General features: G+C 40.8%; 1 protein-coding gene across 1 annotated transcript; it reads right to left on the bottom strand.

Annotated features, from left to right (window-relative positions):
* Positions 1-937: 937 nt before the first annotated feature.
* Positions 938-13,347, bottom strand: LOC149816382 (alcohol dehydrogenase-like 2). Its single transcript, XM_089988217.1, has 10 exons — positions 13,191-13,347; positions 12,975-13,111; positions 12,070-12,116; positions 11,624-11,952; positions 10,093-10,175; positions 7,414-7,489; positions 6,592-6,656; positions 4,559-4,654; positions 2,442-2,603; positions 938-1,240 (listed from the first exon to the last, which is right to left on the bottom strand). Exons 1-10 carry the CDS (start codon positions 13,222-13,224, stop codon positions 1,124-1,126), a joined length of 1,146 nt encoding a protein of 381 aa, XP_089844343.1. The 5' UTR covers positions 13,225-13,347; the 3' UTR covers positions 938-1,123.
* Positions 13,348-16,106: the final 2,759 nt, after the last annotated feature.

Genomic DNA, 16,106 nt, shown 5'->3' with positions numbered 1-16,106 from the left:
ATGGGCTCGGCACACCTGGCGTGGTGGGTTGGCTTAAGGCATTCAAATTGAAAGACGTTGCGAGTTCAATACTCGGAGGTGTGTCCCTTAATGCAAGGCCGAAACCAAAGGGAATTAAAAAAAAAAATCGGAGCAAAGAGCTGTCCGCAATATTGCGTCAGTTCAAGATGTTTTAGTTTTTTGAAATATCTTTACTGGAGCAGTTCATTTACTGGCGAGGTCAAGTTGAACCAGTAAATGCATTAACGATGATACCTTTACTGGCGTTGCTTCTGGCGCACTTGTGCCGGAAAAGGTTTTCACTGTCCCTATTAGTGCAATAAAAAGTGTTTTTTCCTTTATTTCACTCGTTAACCAATTGGTGATTATCACCATGTAATCTTGTTGTCACAAACTAAGCTCGTATGCACTATTTGCCACGCTGGTGAAAGAGGACACCTAATGTTTGGGGACATATATGTATACATAGTCTATCGCGCAGGTGATAGAAAGTTGCATTGTTGGCGCAACTTATCGCGCAGGTGATAGAAAGACACTAAGCGTTCATGTGGACGATGAACGTCACACAAGATGATGCCTTTGGAGATTTGGTTAAGTACCTCTCTACTCGGATAAGATATTTCACGCGTAGCGTTTGGTATGCACGGGGTGCGTGTGGGCCAGGGATAATTCTTCCATAGGTCATATTAGGTGGTTCCAATCATGTATAATGACACATGGTTAAGCTAGTGAATGCCTAGACGTCGGTGAGTGATTTTGGGTAGAGTTGCTCACAATGATGTATAGCTATCAATTGATCGCAAGGCTGAGCTAAACATCAGTTTAGGTAACTCTTCATGAGATGGTCGCCTAGGGGGTGTTAGGCTGGCTAAATTGAGTTGTCTGCGTCGCACGGGTCACTTGTAGAAGCCATAATAGAATGCAATAACAAGAAAAATTTCATAAATCAAAAAACAAATTTTTATTTATTCAAATACCCATGAATTTCATGGCAGGTTAATGCAAGGCCATACAAAACTCAACAGTCTACCTTACATAGTCTTACTATTCTCCAAGCTATTACAGAAAGTAATGTCAAGTTCAATACAAATCCAACTTCAGTAGGAATTTCAGGTTCCATCACCTATTTGTCCATCCAAATTACGCATCTCAGACTTTTACCCTGGGTGAGTAGGTCAAACGCCTTGTTTATTTCAGTGAGGCTCACTTCATGAGTGATGAATGGATCCAAGCAAAGTTCCTGCAATGCCAAAAGAGTGCCATTTTAGACAGAATTAAGTTCTATTGTGACTAAATTAACACTATTTGAGAAATGCGGGTGGCAAGACCATAGTTACCGGAAGCCTCTTGCTACATGAGGAAGCTCGGTAGTGAAAAACTCTTTGTTTCTTAAAGGAGACGAAGCTTTGAGAAACCCACTTCCAAAATATGGGAAACTCGGTTTCCTTAGTAGGAAACTCGCTTCGTGGTTTTCCAAATCGATTCTCTTTCGCCTACTTAACGTTTGTGTATTAAGCACTTGATCACCCTCCATCTTGGGACAGGCCAGTCACTTGTGGGGCCTAAGGTTTGATGGAGGGCCATCAAGGTGCTTAATGCACATAATTTGTGCCTGATTCAGGCTCGCTCTAGATATACCTCTTTTAACAAGTAAAACACACACACACACAATATATATATATATATATATATATATATATATATATATAAGCATAAAAAATTATATTTTTTGATCCGATTATGATGATTCGACAATCCAATCTTAGCAAATAGACCATGCAGATGCAACTGCCTTGTTAGATACCTATGAAAATCTTGATTCATATCAGAAAAACAAACATATTTCAGTTATATATATATATATATATATATATATATATATATATATATATATATATATATAGAGAGAGAGAGAGAGAGAGAGAGAGAGAGAGAGAGAGAGAGAGAGAGAGAGAGAGAGAGTCAATCACCTTCCGTTGGTACATGGCGGCGAAAATGGGGATATCAGTCTTAGGCTTGATGGAGGGCCATCAAGGTGCTTAATGCACATAATTTGTGCCATGTAATTGTGCCTGATTCGGACTCGCTCTAGATATACCTCTTTTAACAAGTAAAACACACACACACACAATATATATATATATATATATATATATATATATATATATATATATATATATATATATATATATATATATATATAAGCATAAAAAATTATATTTTTTGATCCGATTATGATGATTCGACAATCCAATCTTAGCAAATAGACCACGCAGATGCAACTGCCTTGTTAGATACCTATGAAAATCTTGCTTCATATCAGCACACAAACATATTTCAGTTATATATATATATATATATATATATATATATATATATATATATATAGAGAGAGAGAGAGAGAGAGAGAGAGAGAGAGAGAGAGAGAGAGAGTCAATCACCTTCCGTTGGTACATGGCGGCGAAAATGGGGATATCAGTCTTAGGCTTGACACCCCCGAAGAATGACCCGGCTATGCTCCTCCCCATCAGCAGCTCGTGTGGGTTGATGGAGAGCGGTGCACCAGATGACTCTACCCCTAAAATGATGGTTTTGCCCCACCCCTGCTCACACACCCATTCATTCATTAATTTACTATCAAATTAAGCAACAAAGAATGAATTTTGAGACGCTCCAGCCAAAGAATAGTGAGTAAAAAGGCAAATATTTGATCATCTCGGATCTGGGCGTGAAGCCGAATTGAGATCAGGTGCAATGCGATTGCATACCTGGGCCACATCAATGCTTTTTCATGCCACATCAGATCTCAAGATTTGAGATCTGAGATCATCAAACACACCCTAAGTGAACTGAAAAGCAGATCAGGTGCAATGTGATTGAACGCTTTTTATGTGCTGCTGCACCTGATCACCTACCGTCTAATTTGGATCAGGTGCAATCACATTGCACAAAGTGCATATGCAGATGCACCAGACGACCAGTCATTTGCTGTTGGACCCTTACAGCTCACAAGCTATGTCAGAAAAATGGATGGTGGTCAGGTGCAGCGGCACATGCATTTTTGTGCAATGTGATTCTACCTGATCCAGCCTCGGACCGGCAAGCTGTATCCCAAAGATGGTGGGTGATCAGGTGCAGCAGCACACTTAAAGTGTTCAATCACATCGCACCAGTTGGTAATAGAGTGATATTATATTGAGTTTAGAAATGAAGCCAAGGTTGTCTTGCTGCCATGTGTACAAAGCCAGCCAGTGATTTTTTACAGGAAGATCCTAAGTAGTAAAATTGCAATCTTATGTTTTTTTTTTCTTTAATGACGAGGAACCTTCTTATGGACATGGGTCACTTAATGGGTCTGTCCTCCTATGAAGCAAACCCTGGATAGTCCACCGATGCCAAGCCTTATGGGGACTGATTAGTAAAAGCTGTGGAGTACATCCATATAGCAATAAGATTTGATCCACGGGAGCAACATTCCTGGATCCTCAACTTTCAAGTTCTACTAATCTCCTGATCCACATTGCCAAACAGGTTTTAGAGACCCGTGTTAAGGACCCAAGTGGATCGGATCTTCTCTAACATGGGCACCCCTTTTCTGGATGCAGATCTTGACTGGGTATTGCATGATCCAGATCTTGATCCAGGTAATGCATGTAAACCTATTTTGCTTTTTCCCGTGTAAAGGACCCAAGATTTAAGCGAAAAAAGCTTATGTACAAGACATAACACAATCCATATCTGATCTGTTTGTATCTGGGGAATGGGATAACCGACGGAATCCACATCTCATTACATGGATTCGGTAAAGCAGGTACCGTCCTATAATGGGATTCAGATTCAATATGCAGTTTTGCATCCAAATCCAAATCCAAATCCATATATGAATCAAATCTGATTAATCTTATAGATAATCTGAGATAAAAACATATATATCTAATTAGCTAATTAATTGGATGTGGATTTGGTATTATCTTTTTCTCATCTGACTACGAGTCAAAATGCATATCCAACTACATCAGATTCGGTAATAACTAGACCTCAACTGTCTCCAACCGTAGTGACAAAAGTTAAAAACGGCAAAATATCATTTTTCAAAAACTCATGAGAATTTGATTTTTTTTTCATAAATCTCACATTTTTGGCAAAATCTCTGCAATAAAAAATAAAAAATAAAATTTATAAGAAATATTAATAAAAATTATTTAAAAATAAAAACACAGTTTTTTTTTTCACAATAAATAGTTGTTTAAAACATAAATATCACATTTAAATCACGGTATTTATGTTTTTTCATAAATATCACAATATTTTGAAAATCAGGAGAGAAATTTCCGTTTTAAACTTTAAGGCAATTTCTCGCGATATTTGTTACTATGTCTCCAACCTGTTTGTCTCCCAAGTTTAGGTCAGTTCTAGTGTAGATTATAAAGAGCCAGCTTTGTTGGACCAAATTAAAGGTGTGCAAGCATGTATACACACATGCATCTGTACCATTGTTGCTTACAAACACATACAAGAAGAAGAAGAAGAAGAAGATTTTAAAGTTGGAAGTTCTTACCTGGCGACTACTTTGGCATGCATCATTCATAACAGATGCTAGCCCTACACACTCAAAGCAATAGTCAGCACCACCCTCTGTCATCTCAACTATCACCTGCAAGTATATACCCATGCATCACTTAAACTCCATGCTTGGAATATGTATTTAAGGGTAAGTTTTTTTTTTTGAAAGGCAAGCTGGGGTTAGGCAGACTCCTACCAGTTATTCAACTATACCATTGGGTTTTGAACCTGAAAGGTCCCAACACAAGGTGACGTGCACTCGCTGCTCCTACCAGACAACCGGAGCCCCCATTGGTAAGTAAGGGTGCGTTTGATTACCTCGGATCTAAGATTGGAGGTATTTTACCTAGAGATAGGGGTGGCAATCGGGTCGGGTTGATGGGTTGGCGTGTCAGCATACCTCAACCCGAACCCGACCCGTTTATTAAACGGGTCGGCTGTGGCAAACACGAACCCGACCCGTTTAATAAACGGGTAACCCGACACGACCCGCCAACCCATTTAATAAATGGGTTGGGTCGGGTAAACGGGTTTTCAGGTTGGCGGGTTGACGGATCGGGTTGGCAGGTAGGCATGTTGGCGGGTCGGGTTGACGGGTTGACGGGTCGGGCAGACGGGTTGGCGGGTTGATCCACCCGCCTAACCCGTTTATTAAACGGGTCAGCCGGATTGGCGGGTTGGCATACCCCCAACCCGAACCTGACCTGTTTAATAAACGGGTTACGCGGGTCGACCCGTTTATTAAACAGGTTGGCTTAAGCCCAACCCGAACCCGCCTAATAGGCGGGTTGGCGGGTCGGGTTGGCGGGTGTGTCAGAAATTGCCACCCCTACCTAGAGATCCTCGGATTAGGGAACCGAGGATCTCTAGTGTGTCCTCCGCCGGATCAGACTTAAAATCCGAGGATTTGGGGGGTTTTGGCCTAAAATGAGGATTTGGATTAAGGTGTGGGCCCATGCCTTCAACCACAAGATGAGTCTGAGGTAATCAAACACACCCTAATTAAAAACAAGCAGTTTTTGGATAGCAGGATAAAAAACCGGCTAGTTATCCACTAGATAGTTTCAGGTTATGATATGCCTTCTCACAAAACATGGGGACTCTTTTCAGAATATAAACTAAAAATAGGTATGTAAATAAAAAATTTTCTATTTTTTTTTTGTACCCAAGCTAGGCCGATCTAAGCGGTTTCAGGTTTAAGGTTTTTAAACATCTTTTTTCGACAGAGAAAGCTGAGGTTAGGCAGACCCCTACCAGTTATACAACCATACCATTGGGATTCGAACTTGCGAGGCTGTACTATCCAGTGGGCAGGGGAGACCTAAATGGGACCGACGGGGGGCTCCACTTGTCTGGCAGGAGCAGTTAGTGCACGTCACCATGTGTTGGGGGACGTTGCAAGTTCTAATCCCAATGGTATAATTAATTGTATAACTCGTAGGGGCCTGCCTATCCCCAGATTTTTCTGTCAAAAAAAAAAGGGGGAGACCTAATGGTTTTACCAACGGGAGTCCAGACAATGTTTTTAGCTACGATTACACACTCAAGATAGGAGTTCACTTCCACTCATCCCCTATGTCATCCCCCATCTTGGTACCCCTCTTAAATCTTATCATGCAAGCTGTTTTTGATTAAATCTGACCCTATAGATGCATTCAGCATGATCAATTTATTAAGAATCAACTCTTTAATCATAATTTTTTCAATGAAAAAATATGATATTTTAAATCGCAAAATTTTGTATTTTTATCAACCGTTGGTTTTTGAATCGCCAAAAAACTGGACACAAGTTGGATTTCAGTGATTTAAATGTTGATCTTTGTTAAATGAATGATGTAGATCACATATGTGGAATAAGATTTGATCAGAACAACTTGCATCGATAAAATCCCAAAGATGGGTACCAAGATAGGGATGACCTAGGGGATGAGTGGAACCAGTTTGCTCAAGATAGATGGTTCAATGCAGCTACATGAATAAGGAACACCATTGGCAGATATGTCATGCAAATCATAAGTTGGTTCAGACCTGGCTTACTGATTTATCACCACATTCCTTAGGGTTGACGAAATCAGTCACCCCAAACTTCTTTCCTGCAAATTCATATTCAAAACCCAAATTAAATCATGGAAAAGTTTCACTTTTTTCCCTGCTTAAATGACATTATTTTCAAAAAGATGGGAAATGAAGGTAACGGGAAGAAGCCCCTTATGAATGAAACCTTGTTATTAGAGGTTGGATAGGTGAAAAACAACGGTGTGTGGAAAAAAATGAACATAGAAAACCTTAACAAAGAGAAAAAAGCTATTTTAAGGGCAAATCAGTAGCTTTAATCTATTAATTTAACTTGAATGATAGATAACCTAAGCTAAATTGACAGAAATAAATTTTTAATTAACAAAGCATAAATAAGATGTATTTTTCAAAAGGAAAAATATGTGATGCTTCTGTACCATGATACCTCACTTCTGTAAATACTCGTGTTTGTATGGATCTAGCCACCAAATATATCTAATCATAGAGATAGAGATGTGTCTAACATGGTTTATTCAATATTTTCCGATAAGAGTTTTTTTTATCATGCATCATATATTACAAAGATTCATTTTTGAGATGGTGAAAATCAACAGCTCACAATTCTTGAAGATAAGGGAGGTTTAAAAATGGTATAAAACATCATGTTTGAGTTAACTTTAACAAATGAAAATAGTGAATAGAACCATGTTAAACATGATCCAAAGTTTAGAATTTGCTTTCAGAGCTTCATCTATTTTTTTTTAAGAGAGGAAATAAACATTTCATTTCATAAAAGTTAACAACAGTCAAAAGTTCGAGATATATGAACTTCACCATTCTCAAACTTGTCTGGGTTGATATCCACCCCTATGATCCGGGAAGCACCTCTCAGCCTGGCTCCCTCTGCAACCTAAAAGCAAAATTAAGGCAAAATATACCAACTTAGAAGATGATGATCAATGTAAACACTGTGACCATCGTTTGATGGTGCTTAGGAAACTTGATTAAGAAATATGGAGGTCAATATTTTTTTAAAATTATTATCTGACACGTTGCAGCAGTATGCTTAGAGGCTTGTTTTCAAAAGTCACCTATGAGTCAACAAATTATTATAGCAGCGGCAAGCTGTACCCTTTCTGGATATTTCTAAACTATCGGAAATCATTTCCCAGGCAATTAGTTGTTGGGGTCCACAGTTTTTGTCACAGGGATTCTCCAATTTACTCAGGTGTCGTGTCCTATCATGTAGTAGTTTTAGTGGAAAACTTCAGGAAAGGCGTGTGTCCCATGTCCTTTTAGGGGGCATTTGAATCACCGTTCGGACGCCCATGCAAATGCGGGATGCTACATTGGTGCATCCGGCCGATGCGATTTTGATGTCCGCCACTGTTCTGTGCGCCCCCCCAACAAGGAACTGAGGAAGACGAACACTGCCGGACGCACTAAAAAAATACTGTTTTTGGGGCGCATGAATGGACAGCACATCCTGTCCATAAGCGTTCGCGATTCAAACACACCCGTTAAGTGCGTCTAGGTGACATAGCTCACAGGCTCCGTTGGAGGAATGAGGGCGGATCAGGTGCAATCACATTGCACACTTTGAGTGTGCTGCTGTTGGGCCCCACAGCCTGTGTCAGTTGTGTGGCCCAACAGCAGATGGAGGGCAACAATCGGGCTGAGGAGGCCCAGTAAGGAATGTCCCGGACCCTGGCTACCTGAATCCCAGCTGGAATCTTTCTGGGTCCCGGCCAGGCCCAGTTATTATAGGGGCCAAGTTTTGGCAGGTCAAGATAGACCCTTTAAGCCCAACTGGTAAACGGGTCAGGTTGGGTTGGACTTTTATTTATATTTTATTTTGGCTGTACTTGGGCCCGACCCATTTATCAGTCAGTCTGGTTGAGCCGGCTATATTCTAAAAGCAAATGGTAGATTGGTAGGGAAGTAAATGGTTCGGGTTGGGGTCAGATACACGACGAAATTCAAATCCATTTTAGTCAGATTCAGTAGCCGAAGCCATATCCGATTAACAAACAACCCAATCTGGATTCACTATCGGCTTTTGTATTCACATAGGAGAAAAATTCAAATCCGACTAAAATCCAAACTCCAACGCATGTTAGTGCCAGATTTTAAGTAAGTCGGATCCTGATTTGGTTTTGGCTAATTCTCATCAGACTCTAAATCTGAATTAGGATCCTATTAAGTCAGACTTGGTAATGATTAGATCTGACCCAAGTCTAACCCGTTTACCAGCATGGCATGTTCGGGCTGGTAAACGAGCTGAACGAACCAAACATGGCATGTTCGGGCTCGGCTCGTTTACCAGCTGAAGGAGCTTGTGACTCGCTCGGCGTTCGTATTAAGCCGAGCTGAGCTCAAGCTCGGCTTGTGCCTGAACGAGACTACCCGAGGTTTAGGCACAACCCCAGCTGAGGCGGGCAGGTTATATGTGTATGATGTACAACACCCCTTACACGTGACTGAGCACCACGCGGTGCTCAGTCGGGACCCCAGAACATGCACTGTAACTACAATGCGAGTTCCGGAGGTGCACACGCAACACCCTCTCCCAGCTGAGTCACAAGCTGCTCAGTTCGTTTACCAGCCCTATTTACATGGGGTCAGGCATCACGTGCTACGCCTGTGTCACTATGACATTTCCAAATTTTCTGTTTGGCTTTATCTATTCTGACAGACGGCTCCCAAGACTTCTGCAAATACCCATGCCGTCATGGAAATAATTTATACATGACAATTAAGTTATTGTTTGGATTCGTGGAATTCATCGGACTTGGATTTTGATTGCTTTCAGGCTCAGTTTAGCAGCTGGGAGTTGTAGGGAGTTTGTGGATTTAGAAAAATGAAAGCCCTTCATTTCTGGAATTGGCAGCTACCACTTCTACGAAGTAGTAGTTGTCAATTCTGGTTTTGAGTACAAAATGCAAATGAGAAGGCGCATCATTACCTTTCTCATTTCAATAAACAATCTTCTCAGTGCCATTCTTTCAATCGAAATTCTCAACTCCCATCCCAATTACCAGCTCCCAAACAGTGACTTAGGTTTGAGGAACTTGTTTCCAGCTCCACACCCTAATTTAACACTAGTCGTTTTTGTCATTTCTAAGAGAAAACAATTGCCTCGTCATGCTGACCTTTGCTCTTCCCACATCCATCAGATCTTGGCCGTCCATCTAAGGATGGATGCTACGGATTTTTCTGATTCATATCGGACTTCAATCCTACGTGGAATGTGGAAGATTTATTGCTGCCATGTGGACATGAAGCATCCAAGTTTTTTCTCGACTGAATGCTGAAATATACTTTTCAATTCTCCAATTAACATGGAAAACTAACAAGTGCGTTTGGAAATCAGGTTAAACTTTAACCAAGTTCATGATCAAGAGTTGCATGGACTTGTTCAAGTTTCACATGTTACCAAACGAACCATGAGCCAAATCCAGTCAGTGACCAAACCAAAAGGTTAAGACAAGGAACATCAGAATTCCAACTTACCGACAAACCTATGGGCCCGAGTCCGAAAATCGCAACCTTGGATCCCTTTTCGACCCCGGCGATTCGCCAAGCTGCACCAACACCTGTGATGGTTCGTGAAATAGTTAGGAACAAGGTTTAGATGGCGCTAAATATACACATCTAGCTTAGGGAGGCAAACAGATCTGATTAGGATCAGCTAAATACACAGAAAAGTCGGTTCCGGAACGGGTCGGAAGAGCCAAAAATCATAAAATGCCCATACTGGATCCGGTAAGTTTGCATCTAGCTTTATCAGGTGCAATGTGATTGTGCACTTTTAGTGTGCTGCTTCATCTGATCAGCCAAGCAATGATGGAGGGTGATCAAGTGCAGCCACACACTGAAAGTGTGCAAACACATTTCAGCTGATCCTCCCTCTCTATAAACTTTGTGAAAAGGTTCAATCAGGGCAGGCTTCCCCTGGGCCACAATGGGTCCCCAATAATTAATACAGGACATATCACGTAGCTGGTGGACCCATAGGGCATAGTCAGGGTCCTCGTGGAACAAGCCGAGCTGCTCTCGTGGCTTGGCATTGGAACATGTAAAATAAGCTTGGCAAGCTGAATTAGCTCAGCTTGGCTCATTACAAGAATGAGACAAACTTCATCACTTCAAGCTCGGCTCATTCACCAGCCTTATATGGAACCTCCATACTAAAGCTCTATTGGCTCGATAGAGCCGAGCATGCTTGCAGTCCATCAACTACTGGTCTCAACCTTCCTGCTACACTTAGGGTTGGACTCGGGTCGGATGTAGGCATTGCTGAGTCTGACCTAATCGGGTCTGACTTAATCGGATTGAGATTCAGATATGGAGTTGGATGCAATAAAATAAAACGGAATCCGGATCTGACTTAATCGGATTGAGATTCAGATATGGAGTTGGATGCAATAAAATAAAACGGAATCCGGATCTGACTAGCTTAAAACCTGTTGTTTACACTTAATCGGATGCCAGATTTAGTCAGATAGACATCTTAGTTAGACTGTATTCGGGTTCAAACACAAAACTCGATACCAAACACTAATTTGATTATTAATCGGGTCCAAATTTGGCTGTTGGATTCAGATTCGGTAGCCAAATTAGGACCCGATGATATCCCTAGCTACACAACCTACACTACAACCAATGTCACAAATCTCATTCTCAGGAAAATCTCTGTAGATTTTGAAACATCTGTTTTTTTCTTGGGAAAATATAGGCGCATATACAAACATATAAAACATAAATATCGTAAAAAAAAATGTTTTCATCATGTTAATATCGTGATAAAAACACAATGCTCACATAACAAGTGATATTTGTTTTTTATCATGTAATTTACTATTATAATCTGGCTTGGTATATATATATATATATATATTTGAAAGGCAATCTGGGGTTAGGCAAAATATCTCTATATTATTGCAATACAAATCACTATATTTTTAAAAACATTAGCAGTATATTTTTGCATAAATGAACCAAATGAATGCAAATTTCTTAGAGTCAATGTCAGATCAATTACCACTAGAGATACCACATCCAAGCAAGCAAGCCTTCTCTGGGGGCATCTCTGGATCGATCTTGACAATGTGAGCTTCATCCACGACTGTGTATTCAATGAAACTTGAGACAGAGAAGAAGTGGTGCACTGTCTCCCCATTAGCAGTTGAGAATCTGCTTGTACCATCCCTAGGCATTCCTTTACTTGTGCCTGTAAAGGGAAGCTTTGAGCACATGTTGCTCTTCACAGACTTGCAATCAACACACTCCTCACAGTTGGCCAACAGGAAGGGCACCACTACATCTCCTTCCTTGAACTCACTCACCTTCTCTCCCACACTCTCCACAACCCTGAACAAAAGGTTTAGAAGATACCCCCACATGAGTATATGACCATTAATTTCCTTCATGGGTTTTGGTGCAATTAGAAGCTATAGTATCGAATTGAGTGTTTTTTTTTAGTATTACCCAACAGCTTCATGGCCAAGAATCCTGGGAAAGGCTCCAAGTGGTTCCTGAGGAAAACGAGTTAGAGAGAGAGAGAGAGAAAATGGGGAGGAGAGTACTATTTAGTAGGGCTGGGAAACGAACCAAGCAGCTCGCAGCTCAGCTTGGTTCGTCTCGCCCGAAGCTTGTTCATGTGCGTCAATGAGCTCGGCGAGATGATCTGCGAGCAGCTCGTATACTGTAAATGAGCCGAGTATGAACAATAGGTGTTCATCTCGGTTCGGCTCATCTTGGCCCGGAGAAAGAGGATACATACATATATATGTGGTGAAATATGCCACCAAAAGTGCATCTGGATAGGTGGTTAGTTTGTATGGCTGTTGTAGAGAGGGCTTGAAGTTTGAATCCCAGCGTTGACATTTCCTTTTGGACAAGCCTGCTTGGGTTTGGCTCGAGAGCTCGAGCTCCCCAGCTGGGTCCAGTAGTAAATGAGCTGTGTTTGGTTCGTTCTGCTCGTTTACCAGCCCTGTTATTTAGTATCCTCTCTTCTCACAAAGAGTGGAAGGTATTGAGGGTGCTGCCCAATGTTGTCAGTATCTGTGTAATCGTTTGGCCACAGATTCAGCTGTATTATCAACCCAAAAATAATAAAAAATTATTACATGTGAACCGTGACACATGTTAAAACTATTAAATTAATATTTATAAATAAAATTTTAGTATTTTTTTTTACATTTATTTAAAAATAACCGATTCAAGGGTGAAGCCTATCGAATTTCTGCCCATCGCCCGATACACATTGATACTGATTACATTGGGGCGGCCTACGGAGTTTTATCCGCCGGGACGGTGACCGTCAGTCAGGTCCCTGATTTAAAGTGTGATTTCTATATGCAAACAATGAAAAAGAGGGGGGGTTGGCTTACAGGAAAACTCCAGAAAGTGACATCGGTATGGCAGAGGGAGGTGCAGATGACCTTAATTCTCACTTCCCATGATTGAGGGGGAGCCACCTCCACTTCTTCTATCACCAATGGCTCCCCTGGCTTCCTACTTACAGCTCCTGCAATTGGATGTGAGAAGATTGGTTAAGAGAGAGAGAGAGAGAGAGAGAGAGAGAGAGAGAGAGAGAGAGAGAGAACCTTTGCACCGGATGGGTTTTCCTTTGGTGTCCATCTTTGCAGAGAGAGAGAGAGAGAGAGAGAGAGAGAGAGAGAGAGAGAGAGAGAGAGAGAGAGAGAGAGGATTGCCTCACATCTTGAGGACGACTTTGCTAAATAGCCGGACTACGCATGCATGGTACCCACATTAACATCTCATTCATGTGAAACCCATTGGAAAATTGCAAACATGTGAAAACCATTTCACATGTGGGTAAAGGGTGCACAGTTGAATAAGATTTATAAATCCCATTTAAATGTTTATCATTTGCTTCTCATATGCCATGTGAATCACATTAACACGTTGAGTGGTGGGATCCTTCTCACACGTGTGGAGGGCAGCTGCTGCATCTGACTGCCCTCCGAGTCACGGTGACAAACGTTTTTATCGGCAATTTCTCATTTTGTAAAAACTCGTGAGAAATTGAAAAAAAATCCATAAAACTCACATTTTTTGGCAAAATCTCCGCAATAAAAAAAATAATTTTAAAATATAAAAATATTTTTTATAAGAAAATATTAATAAAAATTATTTAAAAATAAAAATACATGATTTTTTTTCACGATAAATAGCCGTTTAAAACATAAATATCGCATTTAAATTGCGGTATTTATGTTTTTTTATAAATCTCACGACATTTTGTAAATCTTGTGAGAAATTGCCATTTTAAACTTTAAGAAAATTTCTCGCGATATTATCGTGAGACTTTCATAAATCTCGCGATATTTGTCACACTGCTCCGAGTACAGCCTCTCAGTTGTGGGGTCGACCAGTCAGACAAAGGGCAGTCAGGTGCAGCGGCACACTTTTGGTGCAATGTGATTGCACCTGATTGGCACTGAGTGAATCTGACCCATGAGGACAGGGGCCATGAAAATGCATCCTTAGATCCAAGATTATCCAAGATCCATATATCAGAGTTCTTAAGATTTCTAATCTGAAATGATCCCCCGATCAGGACAGAAATCTGTGTATTTAAGGAGGTTTAATTTGAGTTGAGGTTCTCAGAGAGAGAGAGAGAGAGAGAGAGAGAGAGAGACTACTTTCTTTGTTCTCCCAAGTTCAGTTCCACCCATCCCCTATGTCATCCCCCACCTTCAAACCCCTCTTGTTCTGATCAAATCTGACCCTATAGATAGATTCATCATGGTCGATTTAATAAAAATCTACCCTTAGATCATATTTTTTCAACAAAAATATATATATATGATTTTTTAAATCACAATATTTTGCGTTTTCAACCTTGTCTTGATTTTTGAATTGCTAAAAAATCCTGCACACACAAATCATATTTGGTGATTTAAATGTAGATACTCACTAAACGAATGATGTAGATCACATTTGTGGAGTTCGATTTGATCAAAACAACTTGCATCAATGATTTCCGATTAAGACCTGTGATTTTCCAATGTAAAAAAAATTATTTTATCGACTATGAACTGGGTTGATCTGTTTCATGTAATCCTTATAGGACTTGGACATGTTTTTTCTTATGGCAGACCTGCGTTTGGACCCAATACTGGCACCTCAAAGTCATACTGGGGTTCGAACCCAGACAAATCTGAACCAGATCCAACTCATATATGCCCAATCTGCAATCTCTTAGCTTATCTAACTGCGGTATTTATGTTTGTTCATAAATCTCAGAATATTTTGAAAATCTCGCAAGAAATTGCCGTTTTAAACTTTCAGGCAAATTTTTGAGATATTATCACGAGAATTTTTCATAAATCTCGCAATATTTGTTACAGACCTCTCACCCACATTTTATTTTTGAGAGAGAGAGAGAACATTCACCATTCAACATTACCAAAATACATCCAACAAAATATTGGATGAGAGAGAAACAAAAGAGAAACATAAGAGCAAAACAGCCACAATCTAGATGGTGATTGTGCATAGCTTAGAGTACAAGGAGATCAACCCCTCCCCCTCTACTATGTAATTTAAGAGCCAGATACACATCAGACATGACCCGTTGTCGAAGCCTTCCGAAATCGAATTTGATGCCCCCGAAGAAGATGTCATTTTTTGAGAGAAAGAGAAAGAGAGAGAGAGAGAGCCGAAAGTAATTCAACATTACCACTCATGAAGATCAACAAAAAGTTGAACCCATGAACTGAACAAGAACAAAAGCCAAAACAAATAAAGAAAGCACAAGAGAAAAGAACATTAGACAGATAAAATGGGCTCACGCCAGAGCCGCTTGCCCAGATTGCGACAAAGGATAGGTAGCATCAGCAGGAGGGAGTGGAAGATCACTAAGATGCATACGCAAGATCGCATAAACATCTACCAAGATTTTATGCACCAGGTTTTGAATGTTAACTCGAATATGACGAAAATGAGCATCGTTTCGCGCCATCCAAACAAACCACCAAGAGGTAAGCAACCACGTCCGCCAGATGAACCTCCACCTCTTGCTGCGCCTAATACAAACCGGCCCCAAGATCAGATCTAGCGCAAAGGACTCCTCCTTAACAAATACTTTCGGATGCCTCCAGGTCCTACTAAAGATTTCCATAAATATTGGGCAAGACCAAAACAAGTGAAACGTAGATTCTTCTGCAGCTTGACAAAGCACGCACCAACTCGGGAGTTGAATGCCCCACTTCTTTAAATTACTGTGGGTCTGGATCCTATCGTGCAAAATTAACCAAGCCAGGACTCGAGAACGGGGGGAAGGACCCTTCGCCCAAAGCACATTCTCAGGCAACCAATCAGCCCCTGGTGGTAGCAACGATCTATAGACTTTTTTGGTGAGAAACTCTCCACTTGGTGCCAACGCCCACTGCAACCACTGACCAAAATTTCCGGAAACCTCAAAATGGTCTCTAAAGCAGGCTAAAGCCCTCAACCATGATTTACGCAAGTGCGAGAGCGCCAAACCTCGGGTT

This window comes from Nuphar pumila, chromosome 14, assembly GCF_984573655.1.
Source record: "Nuphar pumila chromosome 14, dmNupPumi1.hap1.1, whole genome shotgun sequence".
In the NCBI taxonomy this organism is placed as follows: Eukaryota; Viridiplantae; Streptophyta; class Magnoliopsida; order Nymphaeales; family Nymphaeaceae; genus Nuphar; species Nuphar pumila.
Note: the sequence above shows the minus strand (reverse complement) of the source record. Positions and strands in the feature narration are given on the sequence as shown.

Excerpts from the sequence above, each read along its gene's own strand:
- LOC149816382 (XM_089988217.1), bottom strand. The coding sequence starts at position 13,224 with ATGGACACCAAAGGAAAACCCATCCGGTGCAAAG. Across the intron at positions 4,655-6,591 it reads GTGATAAATCAGTAAGCCAG|GTGATAGTTGAGATGACAGA; the intron begins GTCTGAACCAAC and ends ATATACTTGCAG. Across the intron at positions 1,241-2,441 it reads CCGCCATGTACCAACGGAAG|GAACTTTGCTTGGATCCATT; the intron begins GTGATTGACTCT and ends TTGGCATTGCAG.